Genomic DNA, 24,083 nt, shown 5'->3' with positions numbered 1-24,083 from the left:
CAATTTTTCAAAACGATCCAGAAAGCACCTGACAAGGATGAGTCAGTCGTAGACAGATGTGCATACTCCCAAAGTGTACGTTCAAATTCCTTATTAAGAATATCAATAATAATAATACTAGATTAAATAATCATAAACATAAAAGCACTAATCAAAGGCCTCTCACCCGCTCTCTCCCTCTCCCTCTCCCTCTTCCTCTCTCTCTCTCTCTCTCTCTCTCTCCCTCTCTCTCTCTCTCCCTCTCTCCCTCTCACCAGGGGTTCCTGAAGGATTGCCCCAGCGGCAACTTAAACGTGGAAGAGTTCAAGAAGATCTACGCCAATTTCTTCCCCTACGGAGATGCCTCCAAATTTGCTGAGCACGTCTTCCGTACCTTCGACACCAACAACGACGGAACCATCGACTTCCGGGAGTTCATCATTGCGCTCAGCGTGACCTCACGGGGAAAGCTGGAGCAGAAACTGAAGTGGGCATTCAGCATGTACGACTTGGATGGAAATGGCTACATCAGCCGCGACGAGATGCTTGAGATTGTACAGGTGAGACATGGGATTTGTAGTCCGGGTATATGTCGTACAGGTAAGAAGGTCCACTTCGGTTTCTGCTCCAGCTTGCCCAGCTGAATGAAAGATCCAAATGAATGAATGGATTAACTGACATTATATTGCTATTTTAGCTCGCCGGGTTGTGGACCATCTTAATTAATTATGCTAACACATGAACATGATATATATATATAGGTATATTTACTCCTTGTTCCTCTCTAGGTTTCTTCTCCTGCCTTCTAAGGAGTTTCCCCTTTCCACTTTGCATCTACATTGGTCTTTAAGGTTAATGCTGTTTATGGTGTCTTTATAGCACTTTTTTTATCTGCTATCTGCTGGTGTAGAAACAACTTTAAGAAACAAGTGAATTTATTTAATGATGAATAATCAAACAGGTCACGGTCAGACCACACTGAAATCGTGCCGGTGGAACAGGGGCAATGGGAACTGCAATTTGTATATTTTTTATTTGAGCTTAATTCTAACCACTTTCGCGAGTTCGTACTGCATGTCAGAACAAACAGCATGTGCAGTTACACAAAACATCTCCGAAACTGCAACCGGTCAACACTGCCCACGGGGGCCCCCGACATGGTCACCGTATGGGCTTTTGCGATGGTGCCTCGTCAAGTCGTGCACTTTGTGGGGAGTAGGGGGGGCCATATAGGACGGCGACCTAGTGGTGTTGGAAGCCGACCTGTTGACCTGCGTTGAATACAGCTGGCATGTCCTAATTAAATGGACATGTTTGCCCGGTCCGATCTTATTGTGTAACCTTGCGATGGCCGGATGTGATTAGTCATGGCAATTTGGGAATTGAAACAGCCAGCGTGGTTCTAATTCCGTCACAAAAGCCATATGGAGTCACCGGACAGGTTGTCGTGCCAAAAAAATCTGCCTTTTTTTTTACCATTACCTGGGTGGATACAGATTTGTATTTAGGAAAGTAGGTAAGTAGAATCTGGCAACATGGGCATTTTGATATTTTGTACAATGAGAATTGTACCAGGATTGACCGTTCACCATATGTCATAGACTCTCCGTGTCCCAGTTTTTGGGAGAATTACCTGTCATTGAGAATTTGCACATCCTAACGGTAAAGCGCAGGGCAGGCCTTAAATCCAGCATCACCCCAAATATACGCAGTACCAGTCAGTCTTCTGGACACCTACTCCTTCAATGGTTTTTATTTTTACTATATTATGACTACTGATACCAAATGACATGGTATAGTAAGGATAAGAAAGCCTGTTCTTTTTGGCTTTTTTGCTGGAGAACAGTTGGCATTTTTACAATTGTGTTATTCATAGTTTTATCACTGGCCTTCATTATTTTCAGTCAGGGTTCTTTTTTTATGCCTGTGCAGTTTCATGGGAACTAGGAGCCTTTCACTGGTTTAACTTAAGACTTGCTGATTGGACACACAAAGTGCGGGTCTGTCACGGTTGTGGTACATGAAAGAAGGCGCAGGGCGGTGGAAGGTGAACATTCCTTTCATTTGGTCGACTTCAAACAACTCAAAACAAAACTACACACAACTGAGAACTGACATGCATACTGCACAAACAACAATCCAGAGATACACCTTAACTTAAATTGGATCCCAAATAAGAGGTAACATGGTTTTGGTTATCCTCTAATTGGTATAACCAAAAACGCCTTGCTGAGATGCCTAGAGGAACCCATGCTGTCAGGCCCTGAACATCACCCCCAGGCACAGAGATGCCTAGAGGAACCCATGCTGTCAGGCCCTGAACATCACCCCCAGGCACAGAGATGCCTAGAGGAACCCATGCTGTCAGGCCCTGAACATCACCCCCAGGCACAGAGATGCCTAGAGGCACCCATGCTGTCAGGCCCTGACCATCACCCCCAGGCACAGAGATGCCTAGAGGAACCCATGCTGTCAGGCCCTGAACATCACCCCCAGGCACAGAGATGCCTAGAGGCACCCATGCTGTCAGGCCCTGAACATCACCCCCAGGCACAGAGATGCCTAGAGGAACCCATGCTGTCAGGCCCTGAACATCACCCCCAGGCACAGAGATGCCTAGAGGAACCCATGCTGTCAGGCCCTGAACATCACCCCCAGGCACAGAGATGCCTAGAGGCACCCATGCTGTCAGGCCCTGAACATCACCCCCAGGCACAGAGATGCCTAGAGGCACCCATGCTGTCAGGCCCTGAACATCACCCCCAGGCACAGAGATGCCTAGAGGCACCCATGCTGTCAGGCCCTGACCATCACCCCCAGGCACAGAGATGCCTAGAGGCACCCATGCTGTCAGGCCCTGACCATCACCCCCAGGCACAGAGATGCCTAGAGGCACCCATGCTGTCAGGCCCTGACCATCACCCCCAGGCACAGAGATGCCTAGAGTTACCCCAGCGGATCTGACAGGATCTAGACAGAGCAACCATTTTAGAAAGGAGAAGAAATGTAGTGAATGACTGACAGATGCACTATAAACGTCAACTGAAGCAATCATTCTATAAGTTAGGGATTTTAGAAGGACAAGAAATTGACTCGTGTGGACGTTTGTTGAATCAAAAATAACTCATGTTATGTCAACAAGGCAAATTATTTCCAGTTTGATTGACAGTTGATAAACAACAGACGTTGACAAACAACCGTACCACAGCAGATTTTTCCACTTGTTGAATTTGCATATAATTTACTTTGACTGTGTAGTATGAAAGAAAGGAAGACGGAAACGTGCCTGTATTTTCTATGTGTTGTTCCAGGATTAGTGAGTTAAATTTAACTAAGGTTCATCCCTGAGTCTGCATAGTACGTGGATTATCCTCCAGCTCACTCAGGCTGCGCTCAAATGAATGGAAGGGCAAGATTAACCAGAGGAGAGGGAGCAGGAGAGGAGATAGGAGGAGAGGAGTGGAAAGAGGAGGAGAGGAGTGGATAGCTGGCAATATAGCTGGGAATGAATGCCGATTTTCAACTCTCCTGCATCCACTGGTAGTTGTTGTGATGAGACAGAGCCGTAGATACTAAACATTGTGTGGGGGAGTAAAACTGGTTAAAGAATAAAAAAAAAATCGATTTGGGAAAATGCCAGCATTCTCATATCCTGCTGTTGTTGTTCCAGCCTGGAACACTCATGAACTACTTCCAGAAGTGTCCTGGTAAAAGGTACATGTTACATGGATGATATCAATGCAGGAAGCCCTGCATTCTGTAGCCTACTGCAATGACCCAGGTGGATTTTTTTTATTTGCTTTTTCTGCTCTCACTCTTTCTTCTGTCTTTTTCTCTCCTCGTTCACTGTCCTGATATATCCCCGGCCTTCTCTGCTTCTACTTACCTTGAAGTCAACCTTGCTCACTTTCTCTTTCTCTGGCTCTCTGTCCCTGTTTTCCTCTCCTCTCTACCAACTCTCTCCCAAACACTCACCTTCTCTCTCCTTCTCCTGTCTCCCAATACCCTCCTCTCTCTTCTTCTCTTGTCTCCCAATCGCCCCTCTCTCTCCTCTTGTCTCCCAATCCCCCCTCTCTCTCCTTCTCTTGTCTCCCAATCTCCCCTCTCTCTCCTTCTCCTATCTCCCAATCTGCACTCTCTCTGTGTCTCCTTTCCGGTCTTTGCCCTCAGGCCATTTACAAGATGGTATCTTCTGTGATGAAGATGCCAGAAGATGAATCCACACCTGAGAAGAGAACAGACAAGATCTTCAGACAGATGGACCTCAACAATGATGGTGAGGACTGGAAGGGGATTTGGGGAGAGAAGGTGATAGAGGGAGAATGGGTGGTGTCATGATGGAGGGAGAATGGGTGGTGTCATGATAGAGGGAGAATGGGTGGTGTCATGATGGAGGGAGAATGGGTGGTGTCATGATAGAGGGAGAATGGGTGGTGTCATGATGGAGGGAGAATGGGTGGTGTCATGATGGAGGGAGAATGGGTGGTGTCATGATGGAGGGAGAATGGGTGGTGTCATGATGGAGGGAGAATGGGTGGTGCCATGATGGAGGGAGAATGGGTGGTGTCATGATGGAGGGAGAATGGGTGGTGTCATGATGGAGGGAGAATGGGTGGTGTTATCTTACGATCTGAACAGTATGAATAGGAGTATTCTAAATTTGAACAGTATAATACTGAACACGTTTAGTCTGAACAGAAATCTGAACAGTGTGAATCAGAGCCATGTTAATATGATCAATATGAATCAGAGCCATGTTAATCTGATCAATATGAATCAGAACCATGTTAATCTGATCAATATGAATCAGAACCATGTTAATCTGATCAATATGAACCAGAGCCATGTTAATCTGATCAATATGAATCAGAACCATGTTAATCTGATCAATATGAATCAGAACCATGTTAATCTGATCAATATGAATCAGAACCCTGTTAATCTGAGCAATATGAATCAGAATCATGTTAATATGATCAATATGAATCAGAACCATGTTAATATGATCAATATGAATCAGAGCCATGTTAATCTGAGCAATATGAATCAGAACCATGTTAATATGATCAATATGAATCAGAGCCATGTTAATCTGAGCAATATGAATCAGAACCATGTTAATCTGATCAATATGAATCAGAGCCATGTTAATATGATCAATATGAATCAGAACCCTGTTAATATGATCAATATGAATCAGAACCCTGTTAATATGATCAATATGAATCAGAACCATGTTAATATGATCAATATGAATCAGAGCTGTTCATTTAGATTAGAGGGATTAAAATGTGTTGTACAGATGTGAGTCAGAGCAGTATGTGTGAGTATTTAGGTTCTTCCCATAGAAAAGGTAATGTTTCTTCATCACATTCTCCACCTCGCTCCCACATCTCCCTCTCTCACCATCTCTCCCCCACACCTCCCTCTCTCACCATCTCTCCCCCACACCTCCCTCTCTCGCCACCTCTCCCCCACACCTCCCTCTCTTGCCACTTCTCCCCCACACCTCCCTCTCTCCACCTCACCCCCACACCTCCCTCTCTCTCCACCTCTCCCCCACACCTCCCTCTCTCGCCACCTCTCCCCCACACCTCCCTCTCTCGCCACCTCTCCCCCACACCTCCCTCTCTTGCCACTTCTCCCCCACACCTCCCTCTCTTGCCACTTCTCCCCCACACCTCCCTCTCTCGCCACCTCTCCCCCACACCTCCCTCTCTCCACCTCTGCCCCACACCTCCCTCTCTCTCCACCTCTCCCCCACACCTCCCTCTCTCTGCACCTCTCCCCCACAACAGCTTTTCTCTCTAACACCCTTTTTGAACTCCTCCTCCCCAGGTAAACTGTCTTTGGAGGAGTTCATCAAAGGTGCCAAAAGTGATCCCTCCATTGTGCGGCTACTCCAGTGTGACCCTAGCTCCGCCTCTCAGTTCTAACTCCGCCCACCTGACCTGCCATGCCCACCTCGCTGATCGCTATGGAAACGCACTCAAAATCAATGCATGATGGTTCTCGTCTCTCATATTTTTTTAGTATACAAGATGGAAGAAGAGTTTTAAATGGAGTTTAAAAGTTATGATTATAGTATATTTACTTTTAAATATAAAGAAGTATGCATACATTATATTTAGAAGATGAAACAACGACAACAAAAAGCATCTGTTTGCCAAGGCACTGTGTGGTCCGATGTGTATTCCCTTCTCCCTCCATATCCGTAAGGAGGGAAGTCTGGAAGAATGGAATTCTGATGAGTGTTGCTGTTCATGATGTCAGGAAGACCCTCTGCCCTCACAGAGTTGGGAATTTTGGAGGAAAAGAAATGCCACCTTAATTCCACCTTGAGAACCATGCATGAGCCTCTCCAGTGTTTTATTGTATCTGTTCTCTAAGTTCCTTAACCCCACCTCCCAACAAGGCGCGGCTCCTGCCCTCTTCCAATTTTGTATTAATGTTTATATGATATTTATGTGTATATAGAATGCATATGTATGTACATGATATCATACAACATCATCAGGCAGTATAATTGTCTTCATAAACTCATTCAGGAGGCCGTATGGCGTCACTTTGTTCTCGCAGGGGTTCTTTTATTACTATATGGGAATTCCGTAGCGTCCCGTAGAGAGAATATCACGGACATTGGGAAAGGACTTTTTCATTGTATGACGTTTCACTGGGGAACACAAGGCTGTGTCAGGATACCGGTGGGATTTCACTTTTGATGTTCGATTTATTATTTTTAGGGTTTCTTTTTTCTGTGTAGCTTTTTGTACATAACATTGTGCTCCTCATAATTGTTTTATTTATTTTTATTTTCAATATTGTTATTTTACACACGTAATCGAAAGATGTTTCGTAACCCAGTGCTGGAAGGAAATTTAGAGAGAAACAAAGACTTGGGGAATCAGTTTATCCAAACAGTCCAAGTTAGGAAATCGAGATTCCAGAACTCTGCATGGAAGTAAAAATGTGGAATTTGTATCAAGGGGATTCCATAACGCATTTGATCGATGTAATCAGTAGCAGCACATATCAGTGGAGCCGCCATGACAAGTGTGTGTGTGTGTGTTTGCGTCTGAATGTGTGTGCATGTTCTATACGTACAGTATGCATGTGTACAGACTGTGTGTGTGTGTGTGTGTGTGTGTGTGTGTGTGTGTTTCCAGGCTTTAAAAACGACTTTACAGTATTATCAATTTGTGTTGATTATCAGTATGTAAGTCAAAAGTTCTTTGTTTTGACACAACGTGGCATCTCTGAGCAAGACATATATATCGCCACAATGCATGGTCAAAAGAAACAGACAAAACAACAAAAAACAAACACAAAACCGTTTCCGCTTTGTAGCTCCCCATTTTTCCTGTAGCAGGCTGGACGTCACATGCAAAATCCACCCACCCACACACACACACACACACACACACACACACACAGTCATTGCATCGTGTGTGTGTGTGTGTGTGTGGGGGGGGGGGGATGCTATGCGTGTGGGTCACTGACACAGACTCTCCCCAATCACTCTGCTTTGCCAGACACAGAGAACAACACTAAGGGCTTTAATAATCATCATTCTCTTTCCCAATGCTTTAATATCCTCTTTGTTTACGCCGCCAGTGTGCAGTAGATTGGGTTGGCGGGCACCGATCACTCGACACCCATCCCAAATGGCACCCTTTTCAGTGCACTACTTTTGAACCAGATCCACATGGCTGTTTATAAGGGCACACGTCTGGAGAAATAAGATTTCATTGGGACACATTAAGTTTTGCAAGACTGCTTTTTGCTCACGGTGTCACTGACCTCTAGTGGTTGCGTAGGGAAAAGCTTTTGCTCCACAGCTGGAAACCTAATACAAGTTTCCCAAAATTTTGTTTTTTCAGAAATCCCAATTTACAAATTCTTCCTTCCGGGATTTCTGTAAAACAAGTGACATTTTGTTAAAATTTAAATATATTCTGCAACCCTCCAATATAGCTACTGTCCTTAATGACCACTCTCTGAAGCACTTTGTGTTGGATCAATAAAACCTTCCCCCTGATTCTTCCCTTTTTCTGTTGCATGAAAACCTCAAGCGAGGATTGTCATGTTTGTTCCTGTTTTGACCCGAATCGATTACAATATACCTTATGTGTTTCAAATGTGTGTCTCTGGGGTTTTCATTTGCTCGTATTGAACAACTATTCAATAATATTCTATTTCTGGTTTAAAGTTGTAGAGAGAAGTAAAACAGAAACCAGCCTGTGTTTTCTGAATGACAATATTTCAGTTGGACTCATTTGAACATTTCACACCCTGTCGCTCTGCCAAAGTCACAGTTCACATCGTTGTTAATGCACATGAGCTGGTAAAAGATACACACACACACGCACACACACACGCACACGCACACATCAGTCCTGTCAGGTGAAACCATCACACTGGGAGGAAAAAACTAAACATTGCTGGATACATTAGTGACACCACAGAAATGATTGTGACTGAGTCATCTGCAGACAGACGCATCAGAAATCCTATGAAGTTGATGACATTTATTTTTATTAAACAATTCAGGAACTATTCTTTGGAAAAATACAGTATTAATATAGAAATAATCTTGTTCTGAAAGATCAGAGGGTGAAAATATAAAAATGTTCTCTGGTTAGCATAGTGGTTCCACAGCATGTCCTCCGTTAGATCCAGGAGCTGGTTCTGTACTGGGAGCCCCGTTCCAGCAGGTTATTTTCCTCTGGACATTTTGGCCCGTCCGACCTTCCTCTGTGCTGCTGAGGACGAAGATACTGGCGCTGGGGCTTGAGGTGAGAGGGGTCCGAGTGATAAAGATGGGGAGGATGTCGTGACACAGAGCGAGGGAGACTGGACGGCTCGGAGGGTGGAGGAGGGAGTTTGGGTACCAAGTGGAGAACAGGGGGCCTTTCAGCATTCAGCTGAGAAAGACACAGGCAAATAGTTTTATAACACACTTTCACAATGCGCACACACCCTTCCATAACGGGCGCATGCGCACACTTCTGGAGACAAATGGAATGCGGTACAAGTTACTCTATAATCGATCTCTGCCAATGGCACAATGGACCAAACACAATCTTGAGATCAGTACGCTCAACTAGAGCCTTGGCTGTGATGATCATTATGGGGTGTAACGGTCAGGGGGCCTGGATGTGGCCAGATCTCACCGGGGTGCCGCGATCTCCGGGTCGGAGCTTCTGACTCGGGCAGCAGCATAGTCCCAGGAAGGTTAGGGACACTGAGAAGCACCTCACTGAGAACACTAGCTGGACACAACACATCACGATCAAAGGAGCCCAGAAGACCAGGGTTGTCCTCTGTAGAGAGAAGGGAGACCGGTCAGTGGGTGTGTGTGTATAAAGCAAACAAGGTTCCGGTCCTATTCATTCATAACATCAGTCAGTGTGTTCACTGCAAACAAAAAATCCAGGATATTTTGTAGGCGGATAAAGGCTCCATTTTAAGGAGAGGATAACTAGAGCATTTGATTCACACTGGAGGAAATATCTGTACTTCTCAAACACAGGAGAAAGAAGTTCCAGATGAGTTAGACTTTCAGTATACAAGGCTAATTTGAATGTAGAGCAGTTCATGTTATGACCCAAGCCCAGCTCAAGAATTTTCTCTGACAGTCGATTCATGATGAAATACCTCGAAAATCAATGATTTATTTTGTTTCTGATTAGGGAGTCATACCAAGAATTTCTCTTAGACAGATGAGCACTGAATTACAAAATTAAAAAACCTCACTCCAGCAGAAAGGAACACGTTTCAACAGAACTCATTAATCATTGTTCATGTCATCAAATCAGCTTTCGGAATCGCCTGAGACACAGCAAAACATATAGTGTATAAACATCTTGAAGATTCATACCACAAATATAGAGCAAGAAAGCGAAAAACTGAATCCCTAAAAACTAATGTCCCTCATCCCTGTGATCGTACGTTTAGAGGCAAGAACTGACAGGTGTGTTTTTCTAAAGATGTTTATAAATGGAAATGTAGCAATGTATGTAGGAGGAAAGCGGGCCATTCATTTCCTGGTAGAGATTGATGAGTACTAGACTAGTCCATAATAAATCACAGGGAGCAATTACTAACTGCAACGAACTGTTTTAATGATGCTGCCACTACATTCATACAGTCCAGGACTGGTATTGACTGAATTGTCTGTTCTATACCATTAAGCAAGAGACATGATCCTTTAATTCACAGCTCTTTAAAATTGACATACCTGGGATCTTGTGAGATGAAATAGATTTTATTTTGCTTTTGGCTCATGATAACGTTTTGCAACTACTGACAGAAATTTAACTTCTGAGCATACCCAACTCATCTACATAAATTCTAAAAGACTGCAACTACATACTTTCTAATCCATCTGTCCAGAATCGAGATGTTGCATAGCCTTAACTTTTTCTATTCCAAACACAGCCCCACCTGTTGTCAACAGAAAGTACTGCAACAACATTTTTATTTCTCGAAGATTACTTCCTATAATTTATTATCTATGAATATAGCATCTTCCTAAATTGCATATAATTTGTGTTAGTATTTTATTTCAGTGGACTCCTGGAATTCTGGAATATTCAGACTTCAGAGACACTATGATGCTCAGCCCATCTTCAGAGGGACATTTAGCACTGTACAAAATGAACTGTTAGACTGTATGTGTGAAGTGTACAGGGAGGAGATAGCCAAGCAAGTGGACGAGACATCATTTGTTGCCATACAAGCAGATGAGACAACTGATGTCTCTTGTAAATCACAAATGGTGGTTGTGTTGCGATACATGTTGCTCGACAATACAGTGACAGAGAAGTTTTTGGAGTTTGTGGAAGTCAAAGATAAGACTGGACTCAGCCTCTCTAATGGCATCAAGGGTGTGCTGGAACCACTGAAGCTGGGAGAAAAGCTGATCACTCAGACTTGTGATGGTGAGGCTGTAATGAGTGGAAACATCAGAGGGGTACAGATGCTAATGAAAGAGACAAACCCACATGCCCAGTTTGTTCACTGCTATGCTCACCAGCTGTAGCACCACAAGTGAGGCATAAGGCCTGTCAAAAAACTCCGGGACAAAGCCTTTCTGCAGCTGCTGGATTTTTTTTTTCTCACAAGTTTATGTCTTATACAACACTCTGCAAAAAACTGAGCTTCGATGAATCTGGGATTAGCAGTGCGCTCACCCGTTTCAAGGAGAATGTCCAGAATATGCGGAAGCAAACTGATTACTGGGCTGCCACCGTTCACGATGGAACAGACGAGCCAGGCCGACGAGTAACCAACACATCGCCGGTGAGGAAGGAGGCATGCGACACGGTCATCTCCCAGGTGGAGCAGAGGTTTACACAAAGTGACCACCTGATCGCTGCCAAGTTGGTTGACAGCTCGCTGTTCCCACAATTATGGCCTCTAGGAAACGAGGAAAAGTTGAAGTCTGAGCTGACCACTCTGTCCCACCACACTGAGCTTCACACTGGTAAGACAGCCCTGTCTCTGTTAAGATCCATCCATGAGAACAACCTAGAGGAGGCTTTTGCTGAGACCGTCACTCTGCTGAAAATGATCATAACAACACCTATGACGACATCCGAGTCAGAGAGGAGCTTTTCCACCTTGAAAAGGATAAAAACCTTCACTTGCAATACCATGAGACAGCCGCGACTCAACGCATTGGCCATGTTGTCCATCGAAAGCCAGCTGATTCAGCAGCTACATGACTTAATTCCCAAAGTCATCGTAAAGTTTGTCCAGAGGAAGAACCGCCGTGCCACCTTTCTCTTCAAGTGAGCCCTCAGCCTTGGTGAGTGAAAGCATATTTTATCAACCTGCCTTTATGGTGCTGGTCCGTTAGGTCATATTTTTGATTGATATAGATGGTGACGAGTGTCAGTGTGTCCATGCTTGTCTATTAAGGTTGTTGTCATAGAATGGATCTTTATCCCTAAAAAGTTGTCTTTCCGCTTCGTTGTGGCCCTCTGTGGTGTTGAGCTTATTGCTGTTCGCATATGGCCCTGTAGGCACATTGGTTCTGAGCTTGGTTGCATTCCTAATTTAGGTTTATTAATGTGACCTCTCTCTCTCTCTCTCTGTCTGTCTCTCAAGTGATGTGGTGTAATTCATTCTACTACCATTCCTCATGTGGATCTTGCCCGCCCCCACCTCTCTCCCATTGGCGAAAAATCCAGTTAGAATTCCAAGCCATGTTCCAAGTTTCTACGTTTATTTCTCAAATGCACCTGAGTAACACAGCATCACCCTGAACAATTAAATGATTGTGACATGGCACCAGACAACTACATAGTGAGAGTTAAGAAGAATATGTCATCAAAAATATAGCCAGCAATCTGGGTATTAGCCTATTATAGATATGGCAAGTAAGACAATACACTCATCTAAAGGATTATTAGGAACACCTGTTCAATTTCTCATGAATGCAATTATCTACCAATCGCATGGCAGTTGCTTCAATGCATTTAGGGGTGTGGTCCTGGTCAAGACAATCTCCTGAACTCCAAACTGAATGTCAGAATGGGAAAGAAAGGTGATTTAAGCAATTTTGAGCATGGCAAGGTTGTTGGTGCCAGACGGGCCGGTCTGAGTATTTCACAATCTGCTCAGTTACTGGGATTTTCACACACAACCATTTCTAGGGTTTACAAAGAATGGTCTGAAAAGGGAAAAACATACAGTATGCGGCAGTCCTGTGGGCGAAAATGCCTTGTTGATGCTAGAGGTCAGAGGAGAATGGGCCGACTGAGTCAAGCTGATAGAAGAGCAACTTTGCCTGAAATAACCACTTGTTACAACCGAGGTATGCAGCAAAGCATTTGTGAAGCCACAACACGCACAACCTTGAGGCGGATGGGCTACAACAGCAGAAGACCCCACCGGGTACCACTCATCTCCACTACAAATAGGAAAAAGCTATTTGCACGAGCTCACCAAAATTGGACAGTTGAAGACTGGAAGAATGTTGCCTGGTCTGATGAGTCTTGATTTCTGTTGAGACATTCAGATGGTAGTCAGAATTTGGTGTAAACAGAATGAGAACATGGATCCATCATGCCTTGTTACCACTGTGCAGGCTGGTGGTGGTGGTGTAATGGTGTGGGGGATGTTTTCTTGGCACACTTTAGGCCCTTTAGTGCCAATTGGGCATGGTTTAAATGCCACGGCCTACCTGAGCATTGTTTCTGACCATGTCCATCCCTTTATGACCACCATGTAACCATCCACTGATGGCTACTTCCAGCAGGATAATGCACCATGTCACAAAGCTCGAATCATTTCAAATTGGTTTCTTGAACATGACAATGAGTTCACTGTACTGAAATGGCCCCCACAGTCACCAGATCTCAACCCAATAGAGCATCTTTAGGATGTGGTGGAACGGGGGCTTCGTGCCCTGGATGTGCTTCCCAGAAATATCCATCAACTGCAAGATGCTATCCTATCAATACGGGCCAACATTTCTAAAGAATGCTTTCAGCACCTTGTTGAATAAATGCCACGTAGAATTAAGGCAGTTCTGAAGGCAAAAGGGGATCAAACACAGTATTAGTATGGTGTTCCTAATAATCCTTTAGGAGTGTATAAACTAGCAGCAATTTGGTAGAATTATTGAATATTATAGATACATGAGTGCCATAAGATGATGAATGGTGACATATAGCACACTACAACTACGTAATGAGAATTAAGAAGAAAAATATATACACAGCAAAAATATAGCAAGAAAAGAAAGCAATAATATACATAACACTGTACACTAGCAGCAGTTTAGAAAGAGTAGCCTACTGTAAACTAGCAGCAATATTGGTGATGGTATTGAAATTATAGATAGGCCTATGGCAAGTATGACAATAATATACATAATGTAAACTAGCAGCAATTTTTGAAAGAGTAGGATGGGGAGTATGAACCAACAAAGTGGTCCAAGTATGGCAAAAAGTACAACCAAGACTCTTCATCAGAGGTCTCAAACCGGTTCCACGGAGGGCCATGTGTCTGCAGGTTTTTCCTATAAATTGGTTCCCAGTTAAGATCTAAACAACCAGGTGGGGGTAGAAACGAACCAATTAGTGACCTAATTAGTCAATTAAGTACAAGGTGAGAGTGAAAACCTGCAGACACTCGGCCTGTGGAACCGGTTTGAGACCTCTGCTCTACATCAAGTGGTCCTTGATGACAGTAAAGCTCTGTGCAGATAGTGCAAAGCAGAATCTATTATTAGAGTTCATAACAAAAAAAACATAACATAGCCCACTCCTGTGTGTGTGTGTGTGTGTGTATATATATCCTACTAATAGTAGATACATATGGTACTAATGTGCTCCTGTCCCCTTATTTTAATATGTTGCAGGCTCATTCATTGACCGTAACACGCTATAACAGTATGGGCTTGTTTTTGAAACAGTATGGGCTTGTTTTTGAAGCTGCTGCTTGTTTGACTCGCAAGAGTTGGCAAAACTGGATGTATCATATCCCTTTACCATACAAAAATAAACCTCCACCTGTATAGCGGGATCCAGTCAGAAAGCAGCTACCATCCGTGTGAAAATTAACATCCTTAACCAGCATACTACTATATTCCTAATCAGGGTCTAATTCCGACCCAGGACACCAGGTGAGCGAATCAACTATCAGGTAGACACTAATACCAGACTGCTCTGTTGTATAAGGCATAACAACCTCCACTTCAGACAAATACATTTCAACCTGCTGTGACTCGTCAATGCTGGTCAAAATAATGTTTATCAAAGTTGACGTGTGCGTTGGGAGCCTAAACAGGAGTGACAGCCCAGTGATTCCGCTGCATTCACTTCGCCGCGGCACCGCACCGTATAAAAATCTTAGCCAGAAATATTACGGAACATGAAACAAACGTTTCCACCGAAGCGCGCTTTGAAGATGACAGTCCACGTTTCATTTTTCTTGGCAAAAAATAAATCAAACAATTAATAAATAGAAAATGATTGCACTGTGGGGTCGGCGGTGCTTCATCCATTTACCCAGTCAGCTTCATCCATTTACCCAGTCAACTTGTGGTGCATTCCACACAAAATAATGATTCCACTCATCTTGGCATTCAAGTTCTGAGTGCCATAACAAGAGGGAACACACATACAATATATATATATATTTTTTTAATGGCCTCCTTCAAAGGGTGGGTTCACAAGACATTTTTACTGTATTTCTCCAGCCTCAACATGAACTGCACAATTTAACCCTTTCAGCTGCAGCATGGCTGGATTACCCCTAACCATTCAAATGAAGGCCCCCAGAACCACCGAAATAATGGAACCACCTCTCCACAATCTTTTCCCCACATTCACACAACCTCAGAAGCACACACACGCACACATGCACACACGCACACATGCACACACGCGTGGGTGACTAAACATCAGAACACTGCAGTATAGCTGACAACACCATCCTGTGTCTCCTGAGTCACACACATGAAAACATCCCAGAGGGATTTTCCAAGATCCCGTCACCAAACCTGTCAGTCAGGCCAGAACAGAGTGTGTGTGTGTGTGTGTGTGTGTGCGCGCGCCCCCCAAAGGCTTCGACACATGACACACGCAGGACCTCCCAGAACAGCCTAGGCCAACATTCAGGATGCGGACATGCACCAATCCCAGAGCGTCCACCATACTGAGAGTCACACATAAAGAATGGGATGTTGTGTTGGTCATGTGATCTCTGCTGAGGTTGTATGCAATCACTGGCCGACCTCAAGCCATGTCTCAAAATATAAACACAACACATTAAAGGGGCACTGTGTAAAATCCTGCCTCTAATGTTTTCAAGATTGAATGTAAAAAAATAACACTACTCGGAACAGTATTAGCTGGGGGGGGGGGGGGGTTATGGAGCTAAATTGAGCTCTAATGTATTGAATGTAAGAAAAGAAAAACTTGACGGAAATATTTCATAGTATGAAAAGACAATAATAAATAATAACAAAAAAATAGATTAAAGCATGGAAAAAAAGTTGATAGCTAAAATTGTTAAATGGATTTTCGCATCTGATCTTAAAATGTCTTTGTTCAAACACGTTTTTTTCCATGTTCGCTTCTTCTTGCGATTACAATTTCTTCCCACCTTCGTTCGAATCAAAGCCTTTCCAAGCCCCTGTCTAACTTCAGTCACTTGAATTAGTTAAACTTTCATCAATATCGGTGTCTGTGACCATGACAACAGTGACGTTGATGCAACCTGGGAATAGGAGTTTATTATTCTGTTTAAATGTACACATTATCTTAAGAAGAAGCGAACGTGGAAAAAAAGTGTTTGAACGAAGACATTTTTAGATCGGACACGAAAATCCATTTAATGATTTTAGCATACACCTTTTCCACGCTTTAATCAATTTTTTTTATACTATTGAATGTAGTTTTTTCATACTATTAAATATTTCAGTTACGTTTTTATTTTCTTATAGTCAATACATTTGAGCTCAATTTGGCTCCATTGTATTACTGCAAGTTTCTAAAGCAAGTATGAGGAGACTACATGTCAAGAAGAAATGATCGGGTTAAATTGGGAATGTCAGGCACCTAATAATTTTATAGATTTAATATTTGAAACTTAAAACAATCAGTGTAAATGTCTTTTGTCCATTTATGCATGTATTCATGTTAGTAGTACAGTAAAACATGTCTATACATATTGGCCCTTTAAGTGGTGGTCTCATGTTTCATTAGGTTAACTAAAGCCAATATGCACTAAAAAAGTGATTCCCAGTCATCTCAAACCCATAGATCAGGTACTATTGAATAGTTTTGGCCAAAGGAGGCTTCATTAGCATTATTTTAGCATCAGGATATTATGCTGGCAGCACTCAGATTTTCTTTATCACAATAAAAGCCATCATTGAAATGTATAAGGCAATATAGTTAACAATCTAGTAAAAAAGAACAAACAAGAACAACATTGGAATGGACATTAAACATAAAATGTACCGACTAGATAAGCAACAATCTTACCTTATATATTTCAATGATGGCTTTTATTTTGAAAAAGAAAATCAGAGTTAACAATGCTAGCCTAATATCCTGCTGCTAGAAGAACAGTAATTAAGCCTGGAATGGCCATCACTACTAATGAAGTCATTTTAATGGACTTGTTTCCTTGTATTGAACTTTAACTCTGTAAAACACAAACACAGGCTGCACATGTTACTTACATAAATGTGGGTGGGGTCAAAGGGGCACTCCTTAGTGTGGTACCCAATTGCGTCAGGCAACCGGCAATGGGTCAGGAGGTTCCGCCCACCATAAAGTATTGCTCTCACCATGGAAACAGTCAGACCAATGACAGAGGCCATGGCTAAGGGAATAGTCACCAGAGTGACTAGGGAGAATGACCACATCTGAGATAAACAGAGACAAAGAGGAAGAGAAGAATAAAGGGATTGAGTTCACATGTTTGTTTTTGTCAAGGAAGCCTCAAATGATTAAAAAAAAAAGTATTCCTGTGGCTGTCGTTGTTTTTATCAAGGAAGCATCAAATGAGGAATGCACTTTCTAACTTTTCTCAGTCTCCTCCAGTTTTACATTTTAGGAGGAGATGAGGTCCTGGTCCACACCTGCGGAGTACCTTGTTTGACCTGCGTGAAGTTGGCCCCCCCACCAACGCAAAACGTTGTCAAACTATGCTCGTTCGTTTGTGCTCCGTTTGTGCTGGTTTGTGCTGTAAAAAGTTTCGTTTGTGCTGCTTCCGTTTTTTAGATATTAACATAATATTTTTAGGTCAATCTGAGGTCAACCAGCCCCCCCACATTCTCCAAATTCACCCAAAATAGTCTCGATCGTTTGTGCTTCGTTTGTGCTGGTTTGTGCCGGTAAAAGTTTCGTTTGTGCTGCTTTGGGTTTTAAAATATTCGACATTGAATTATAGACGATTACGTCACCAGCCCCCCCACATGCTCCAAATTCACCCAAAATAGTCTTGATCGTTTGTGCTTCGTTTGTGCTGGTTTGTGCCGGTAAAAGTTTCGTTTGTGCTGTTTTGGGTTTTAAAATGTTAGACATTGAATTATAGACGATGACGTCACCAGCCCCCCCACATTCTCCAAATTCACCCAAAATAATCTCGTTCGTTTGTGCTTCGTTTGTGCTGGTTTGTGGCTCTTTTGATGAACACAGGACTGTGAAAAGGGAATCCCTGTCGACTACTGTTTTCTTGGGCATCTGGCATAAGCAAAACATAATTACCGTCAATTATTCTGATTCCAAAAAATATCATGTACAGCGTAAATTTGTTTTAATATATTACTGTATTGGTCTGAATATAATGATCATATAATATAGTAAGGATAATGTAGATGGATAATATATCTTATATTAGGACCAAATATGGTAATGTTCACCCCTAGATTGTCATTTTCTATTGAACTGAAAATTCATTGCTAACACTATCACTAATTTAGCTATGAAATGTTAAATACAGTTGCACCCATGGTCGTTTTTTAATACTAAAATGAAACTTTGTGCAACTGTAAATAGCATTTCATAGCTAAATTAGTAATAGAAGTGTTATTATTGAGGTTTCTGTTCAATAACAAGGTTAGCTCTCTTGAATGTTGGATTAGTAACGACTTTTGTAGTTTGATTTATATCGACCTTTTCTCCACTAACTCTACACAATTTTATACAAGAGCATTCTTGAATGGAAGTGTCACTTGCGGTGGGAGTGGAGTGTAGCAGATGAGACTCGTAAAAATAAAATACAATCACAAGACACTGAAGTGAGGATAATTGTTTATTGACCAAATTATGTGATGACAGAACGTCTTCGTCAATTCTACTTTTAAAGTGTGCTCACCTCGAGGATAGTTTAGCTGTTTTCTTGCCCAAAAATGCTGAAGTTACATTTAAACTACGACTTGATGGCACACACGCTCAGATCCATTTTGCTCATAGAGTAGCAGAAGATAAGAGTGACATAGGCCTAATAAAAGAAAAACATTACGTTTTTATTAAACACTACAGGACTACAAAAAACCTGATGAGAAATTGCATGATGTTCTATTAAATCATCTTTATAAGCATCTAACATTTTAGAGATTAAATAGACAAAACCGAAATAAAATGCTCATAGGCTATAGGCTACTGACTAACTACAAACCAAAATACAGAGCTGTCTAACTATTTTTGATCTTGTGACCATTGATTTATCTATTTTATTCAGTGAGCCTTGTTTGTAGCCTATAGGCCTAAATATTAATTTGATTACATTTCTGATATTTTAAAACCCAACGCGGCACAAACGAAACTTTTACCGGCACAAACCAGCACAAACGTAGCACAAACGAATGAGACTATTTTGGGTGAATTTGGAGCATGTGGGGGGGCTGGTGACGTCATCGTCTATAATTCAATGTCGAATATTTTAAAACCCAAAGCAGCACAAACGAAACTTTTACCGGCACAAACCAGCACAAACGAATGAGACTATTTTGGGTGAATTTGGAGCATGTGGGGGGGCTGGTGACGTCATCGTCTATAATTCAATGTCGAATATTTTAAAACCCAAAGCAGCACAAACGAAACTTTTACCGGCACAAACCAGCACAAACGAAGCACAAACGATCAAGACTATTTTGGGTGAATTTGGAGAATGTGGGGGGGCTGGTTGACCTCAGATTGACCTAAAAATATTATTGTAATATCTAAAATACCGAAGCAGCACAAACAAAACTTTTTACAGCACAAACCAGCACAAACGTAGCACAAACGAATGAGACTATTTTGGGTGAATTTGGAGCATGTGGGGGGGCTGGTGACGTCATCGTCTATAATTCAATGTCTAATATTTTAAAACCCAAAACAGCACAAACGAAACTTTTACCGGCACAAACCAGCACAAACGAAGCACAAACGATCAAGACTATTTTGGGTGAATTTGGAGCATGTGGGGGGGCTGGTGACGTAATCGTCTATAATTCAATGTCGAATATTTTAAAACCCAAAGCAGCACAAACAAAACTTTTACCGGCACAAACCAGCACAAACGAAGCACAAACGATCGAGACTATTTTGGGTGAATTTGGAGAATGTGGGGGGGCTGGTTGACCTCAGATTGACCTAAAAATATTATGTTAATATCTAAAAAACGGAAGCAGCACAAACGAAACTTTTTACAGCACAAACCAGCACAAACGGAGCACAAACGAACGAGCATAGTTTGACAACGTTTTGCGTTGGTGGGGGGGCCAACTTCACGCAGGTCCTGGTTTGGGGGGCCCGTTGCTGTCCCTGTCCTTGTCCACCTGGTCATAGAATCAAATAGACTCTGGATTTAGCCCAGAGAAATGTATTTATTATTCCAATTGGACTCTTAATATCTCACCCGGCACAGCCAGAAAAGGACTGGTCACCCCTCTGAGCCTGGGTCCTCTCTAGGTTTCTTCCTTAAATTCGGCATTCTTAGGGAGTTTTTCCTAGCCACTGAAATTCAACACTACTGTTGTTTGCTCCTTGGGGTTTATGGCCGGGTGTCTCTGTAAAGCTGCTGTTGTAAAAAGGGCTTCATAAATACATTTGGTTGATAGATACAATTATTGGCTGTCTTTGTTTTTTTCAAGGAAGCCACAAATTCCTGTGGCACCAAAATAGTCAGTTTTCCTTCATGTGTGCAGACCCAGAATGCCAGTGGGGAAAGGCAGAGATAAGTAAATCACAGAATCCCACCAATTCTCTGACAACAAGCATAGCTTTAAAAAACAACCCCAACCCTCATCTATACACATGGAAACACATACGGTCATTGACACAGCAGATCTCACAGCTCCAGACCCGAAAATAACAATATCCCTTACATTGGCCTAACTGACCCAACCATCAAAACAAAAAATAGAGATGAGCTTTCTTAATGAACCTGAAAATAAAATAAAAAGTCAGATGGCTAGCTCATTAACCTCACTTTGTAACATACACACACCTATGGGGACTTGATCTGTGTGATGATGGCATAACACACACACCCCGTCCCATAACACACACACACCCCTTCCCATAACACACACACACACACACCCCATCCCATCCCATGACACACACACCCCATCTCATCACACACACACACCCCATCTCATCACACACACACACACCGTCTCATAACACACCCCGTCTCATAACACACACACACACCCCGTCTCATAACACACACACACACCCCGTCTCATAACACACACACACCCCGTCTCATAACACACACACACACACACCCCGTCTCATAACACACACACACACCCCGTCTCATAACACACACACATCCTGGAGTAGACTCACCAGAGCCCCGTCGGTCTTGTTTTTGGAGAGGATGATGGCCATGATTCCCACGACAACACCCTACAGAGACAGACACCACACAGCGTGATGAGCCATCGGCGTGCGGGGGGACACACGGGGGGGGGGGGGTTGCCAAGGTCACCATCTGGTGGTAAGGTCTCAGCGCTAGGGGGCAATCAGACCGACTGAGAGGAACATCTGTTCATTCGGGCAGCAAATCAGAGAGGCCCGTTTACAAATCACATAGTTTGTTAATGTTTTCAGCAGGAGGGAGAAATAGAGAGAGAGAAGGAGAGGGAGGGAAGAGTGTTGTGTGGATTTCTCTTACCATCAGCCCTGCAGTGATCGCCACAACATTAGATATGGCGTACGCCGTGTCCCCGGCCTCCGCATCCAAGCCGATATGGCGGATCACAACGCCATGAACTAGCGCCCCCAGCAGGAAGTTAACGTGTCCTACAAGCACTAAGCTCAGGCCCGTCTTCATCAGCGCCTTGGGGTTTTTCAGGTCGGCACAGCAAACACCTGGAGAAAGGACAGGGAACAGCGGGGAGGGAAGGAGAAGAGAGGAGAAGAGAGGAAAGAGAGGTGAGGTTAGAGAGAGAGAGGGGGGGGGGGGCGGTGTCAGTGAGACGTTCAGAGTCCATTTAATATCGATCAACCGTACCTGAGTTAACATCACAGAAGAGCTGTCCCAGCCGTTAATGATTACCTGCTGAATCTACATCTCTATCTAATGTTTACAGGAGACCCGTCTGCATCAAGTAACGTCACAAGTAGGAGAAGCAGAACCTCTTTCTAGTACCCGTTTGACATTGTTTCATATTAACTGTACAACTGGGCTATTCAACTCTGAATTTGGAGGGCTGAATTAAAGTTACTTCAACCGATTTTTTTGTGTGGACAGGATGAAAATCAGAAGTCAGCACTCCAGACCCAGAGTTGAGTTATCCTGCTTTGCTGAGAGCTTGATTTGGCTGGTGTTTCAGGCAGGAATAAGCAACCATTTAAAAGATGAGCGATATTATCGGAAAGGTGTTTGTGCAGGCACTGATTACATTGGACAGAACGATGTGGAATGGATAGTTGGTAACGACTAGCAAGTGACCGTGGAAGCTGTTGTTAAATGAATGCCTGAGTGGAAATCCAACGTCCAGTTTCGGGGGACAATACAAAATGGTTTCCCGAAAAACACAGACCTTTCAGCGTTCCTGTGAACAATATTTCCTGCATTGACAGACCAGAACACATTTCTAGTTTGTTGTGAAACTTACTCTGCAATAAAATTTGGATTCTGAAAGGCAGTGGGTGGTGATTATGGGATGTTCTCTTTTGCACGTTGTTGGAAACAATCAAACTTACTAAGCTTGGGTTCTGGGTGTATTTTTATTAAACCTGGGACATCACTTTTTGCCAGGAACCGTTTGTTGTCCAGGGTGGGCCGGTGTCTAAAGCCTCCAGTAGATGTGGACAGCTTCAGCATGGATCCAAATGCTCTGACTTACTGCTCTTTCAGCAAAAAGTTTCTCCTGTAGCTTTTGTCACTGTCCTAAAAATGCCTAAAATATATAAAAGTACAAAACTGAAGGACAAATGTAATGTAAGGCCAATCAATCCACACAGTCAAATAAAGTGTGTTCGGTAATTGTGTAAACAGGCCACCTTCCACTAAAAGCAATAAGAGATTGTTATTGACCAGGTAATGACTTTCACCCAGCTTAGCTTCTTCTCAAGACGCTTCAAACCGAATCTGTTTGGCTCAGTATAAACTCAATGAATCCTGTCAGTCTCCGCACTTCTATCAACATGATGGAGGCCTTTTTTCATTGCGCGCACGCGCGCACACACACACACACACACACACACACACACAACCCTTCACAGAATATTCTGAAAGTCAAAAGCCACCCCACCCAACCTAAAGCAGCTCAACTCGCAGTGCAGCTTTATCCTGCCTGTTTGATTAGCTTCCAACACATTTTTGTGAGAATGAACTAGTTTCATATTCACCTGTATTAGACATTGTTGGTGATTTGATGCCCCGCTTAAGTCATCGTCCGCCCAGGAGCAGTTTTCATTTGCCAATTTTGCAGATTAAATACGAGCACCCTTCCCTGCCCCACACCCGTCAGACATTGGTATCAGTCCGTCCCAGCGCACAGGTGGATCGATTTACAAAGAAAAGGGGCGGATCCCTTTTGAGTTTGAACACACGCTCACGTGACTCAGCGCACAGATTGTCTTTTATTAATCAGTCAATGAAACAAATTATTTAAAAAAAATCTAGATCCACAGTGCTGATATTGAAGTTGGTTTCCGAAATATATATCTCTTAATATTAGTTACATCTTTTAAAAAACACAATGTGTTTGTTTCTAGTGACATGCAGTTGTTTTGGGGATTGTGTTTTGTTTATGCTATGTTGTGAACTTCATATGTGTGAGTATATGTGCGTTTCATCTTAGCGTGACCGCCTGCTAAAATGCACATTAAATAAGTTCAAATAAATTACTGTCAATATTCAAATCAGAACCAACACCAGCCACTCAAAGACACAAACTCATCTTTTTTTAAAGTCTCCTCAAGTTTTCTTTATCTCAACTATTGCGGCGTGTCCTCTGGTCTGTTCACTGCCCCGCCCCCTGAAGGGAATGCCCCAGAACAAGATGGCGGCTACATATCTCTGCTCAGTCAAAGCTTTATAAGAAGGGAAGAATGGACATTGGCACCACTAGGTGGAGAGATCCCTGAACAGCATGATTAATAATATATGTATATACACTGATCAGC

At 42.9% G+C, this 24,083-nt stretch overlaps 3 protein-coding genes across 7 annotated transcripts in view; 2 read left to right on the top strand and 1 right to left on the bottom strand.

Annotated features, from left to right (window-relative positions):
- Positions 1-8,117, top strand: part of LOC105005722 (hippocalcin-like protein 1) — a 44,694-nt gene extending 36,577 nt beyond the window's left edge. For both annotated transcript variants that reach the window (XM_010863857.5, XM_034294751.1), the window contains exons 3-5: positions 258-539; positions 4,150-4,255; positions 5,818-8,117. In XM_010863857.5, coding sequence (XP_010862159.1) covers positions 258-539; positions 4,150-4,255; positions 5,818-5,915 — 486 coding nt within the window. In that variant the 3' untranslated portion in view covers positions 5,916-8,117. The remainder of the gene's footprint in view (positions 1-257; positions 540-4,149; positions 4,256-5,817) is intronic.
- LOC117594975 (proline-rich proteoglycan 2-like) lies at positions 546-3,959 on the top strand. Its single transcript, XM_034294750.1, has 2 exons — positions 546-2,875; positions 2,930-3,959. Exons 1-2 carry the CDS (start codon positions 2,230-2,232, stop codon positions 2,941-2,943), a joined length of 660 nt encoding a protein of 219 aa, XP_034150641.1. The 5' UTR covers positions 546-2,229; the 3' UTR covers positions 2,944-3,959.
- A 389-nt stretch (positions 8,118-8,506) lies between the features above and the next one.
- On the bottom strand, positions 8,507-23,489 carry LOC105005721 (keratinocyte-associated protein 3). 4 transcript variants are annotated; one of them, XM_020050412.3, is made up of 8 exons: positions 23,304-23,489; positions 22,656-22,852; positions 21,622-21,818; positions 21,294-21,353; positions 17,186-17,371; positions 12,934-12,990; positions 9,153-9,302; positions 8,507-8,903 (listed from the first exon to the last, which is right to left on the bottom strand). In XM_020050412.3, the coding sequence occupies exons 2-8, from the start codon at positions 22,774-22,776 to the stop codon at positions 8,649-8,651; spliced, it is 1,026 nt and encodes a 341-aa protein (XP_019905971.1). In that variant the 5' UTR covers positions 22,777-22,852; positions 23,304-23,489; the 3' UTR covers positions 8,507-8,648. The 4 variants fall into 4 exon arrangements, with proteins under 4 accessions (XP_019905971.1, XP_019905973.1, XP_010862157.1 ...); XM_010863855.5 differs by lacking the exon at positions 12,934-12,990 and having other exon boundaries at positions 8,508-8,903; positions 23,304-23,488; XM_020050413.3 differs by lacking the exon at positions 22,656-22,852 and having other exon boundaries at positions 8,508-8,903; positions 23,304-23,488.
- Positions 23,490-24,083: the final 594 nt, after the last annotated feature.

This window comes from Esox lucius, chromosome 10 (genome assembly GCF_011004845.1).
Source record: "Esox lucius isolate fEsoLuc1 chromosome 10, fEsoLuc1.pri, whole genome shotgun sequence".
In the NCBI taxonomy this organism is placed as follows: Eukaryota; Metazoa; Chordata; class Actinopteri; order Esociformes; family Esocidae; genus Esox; species Esox lucius.
This window is presented reverse-complemented; position numbering and strand designations above follow the sequence as displayed.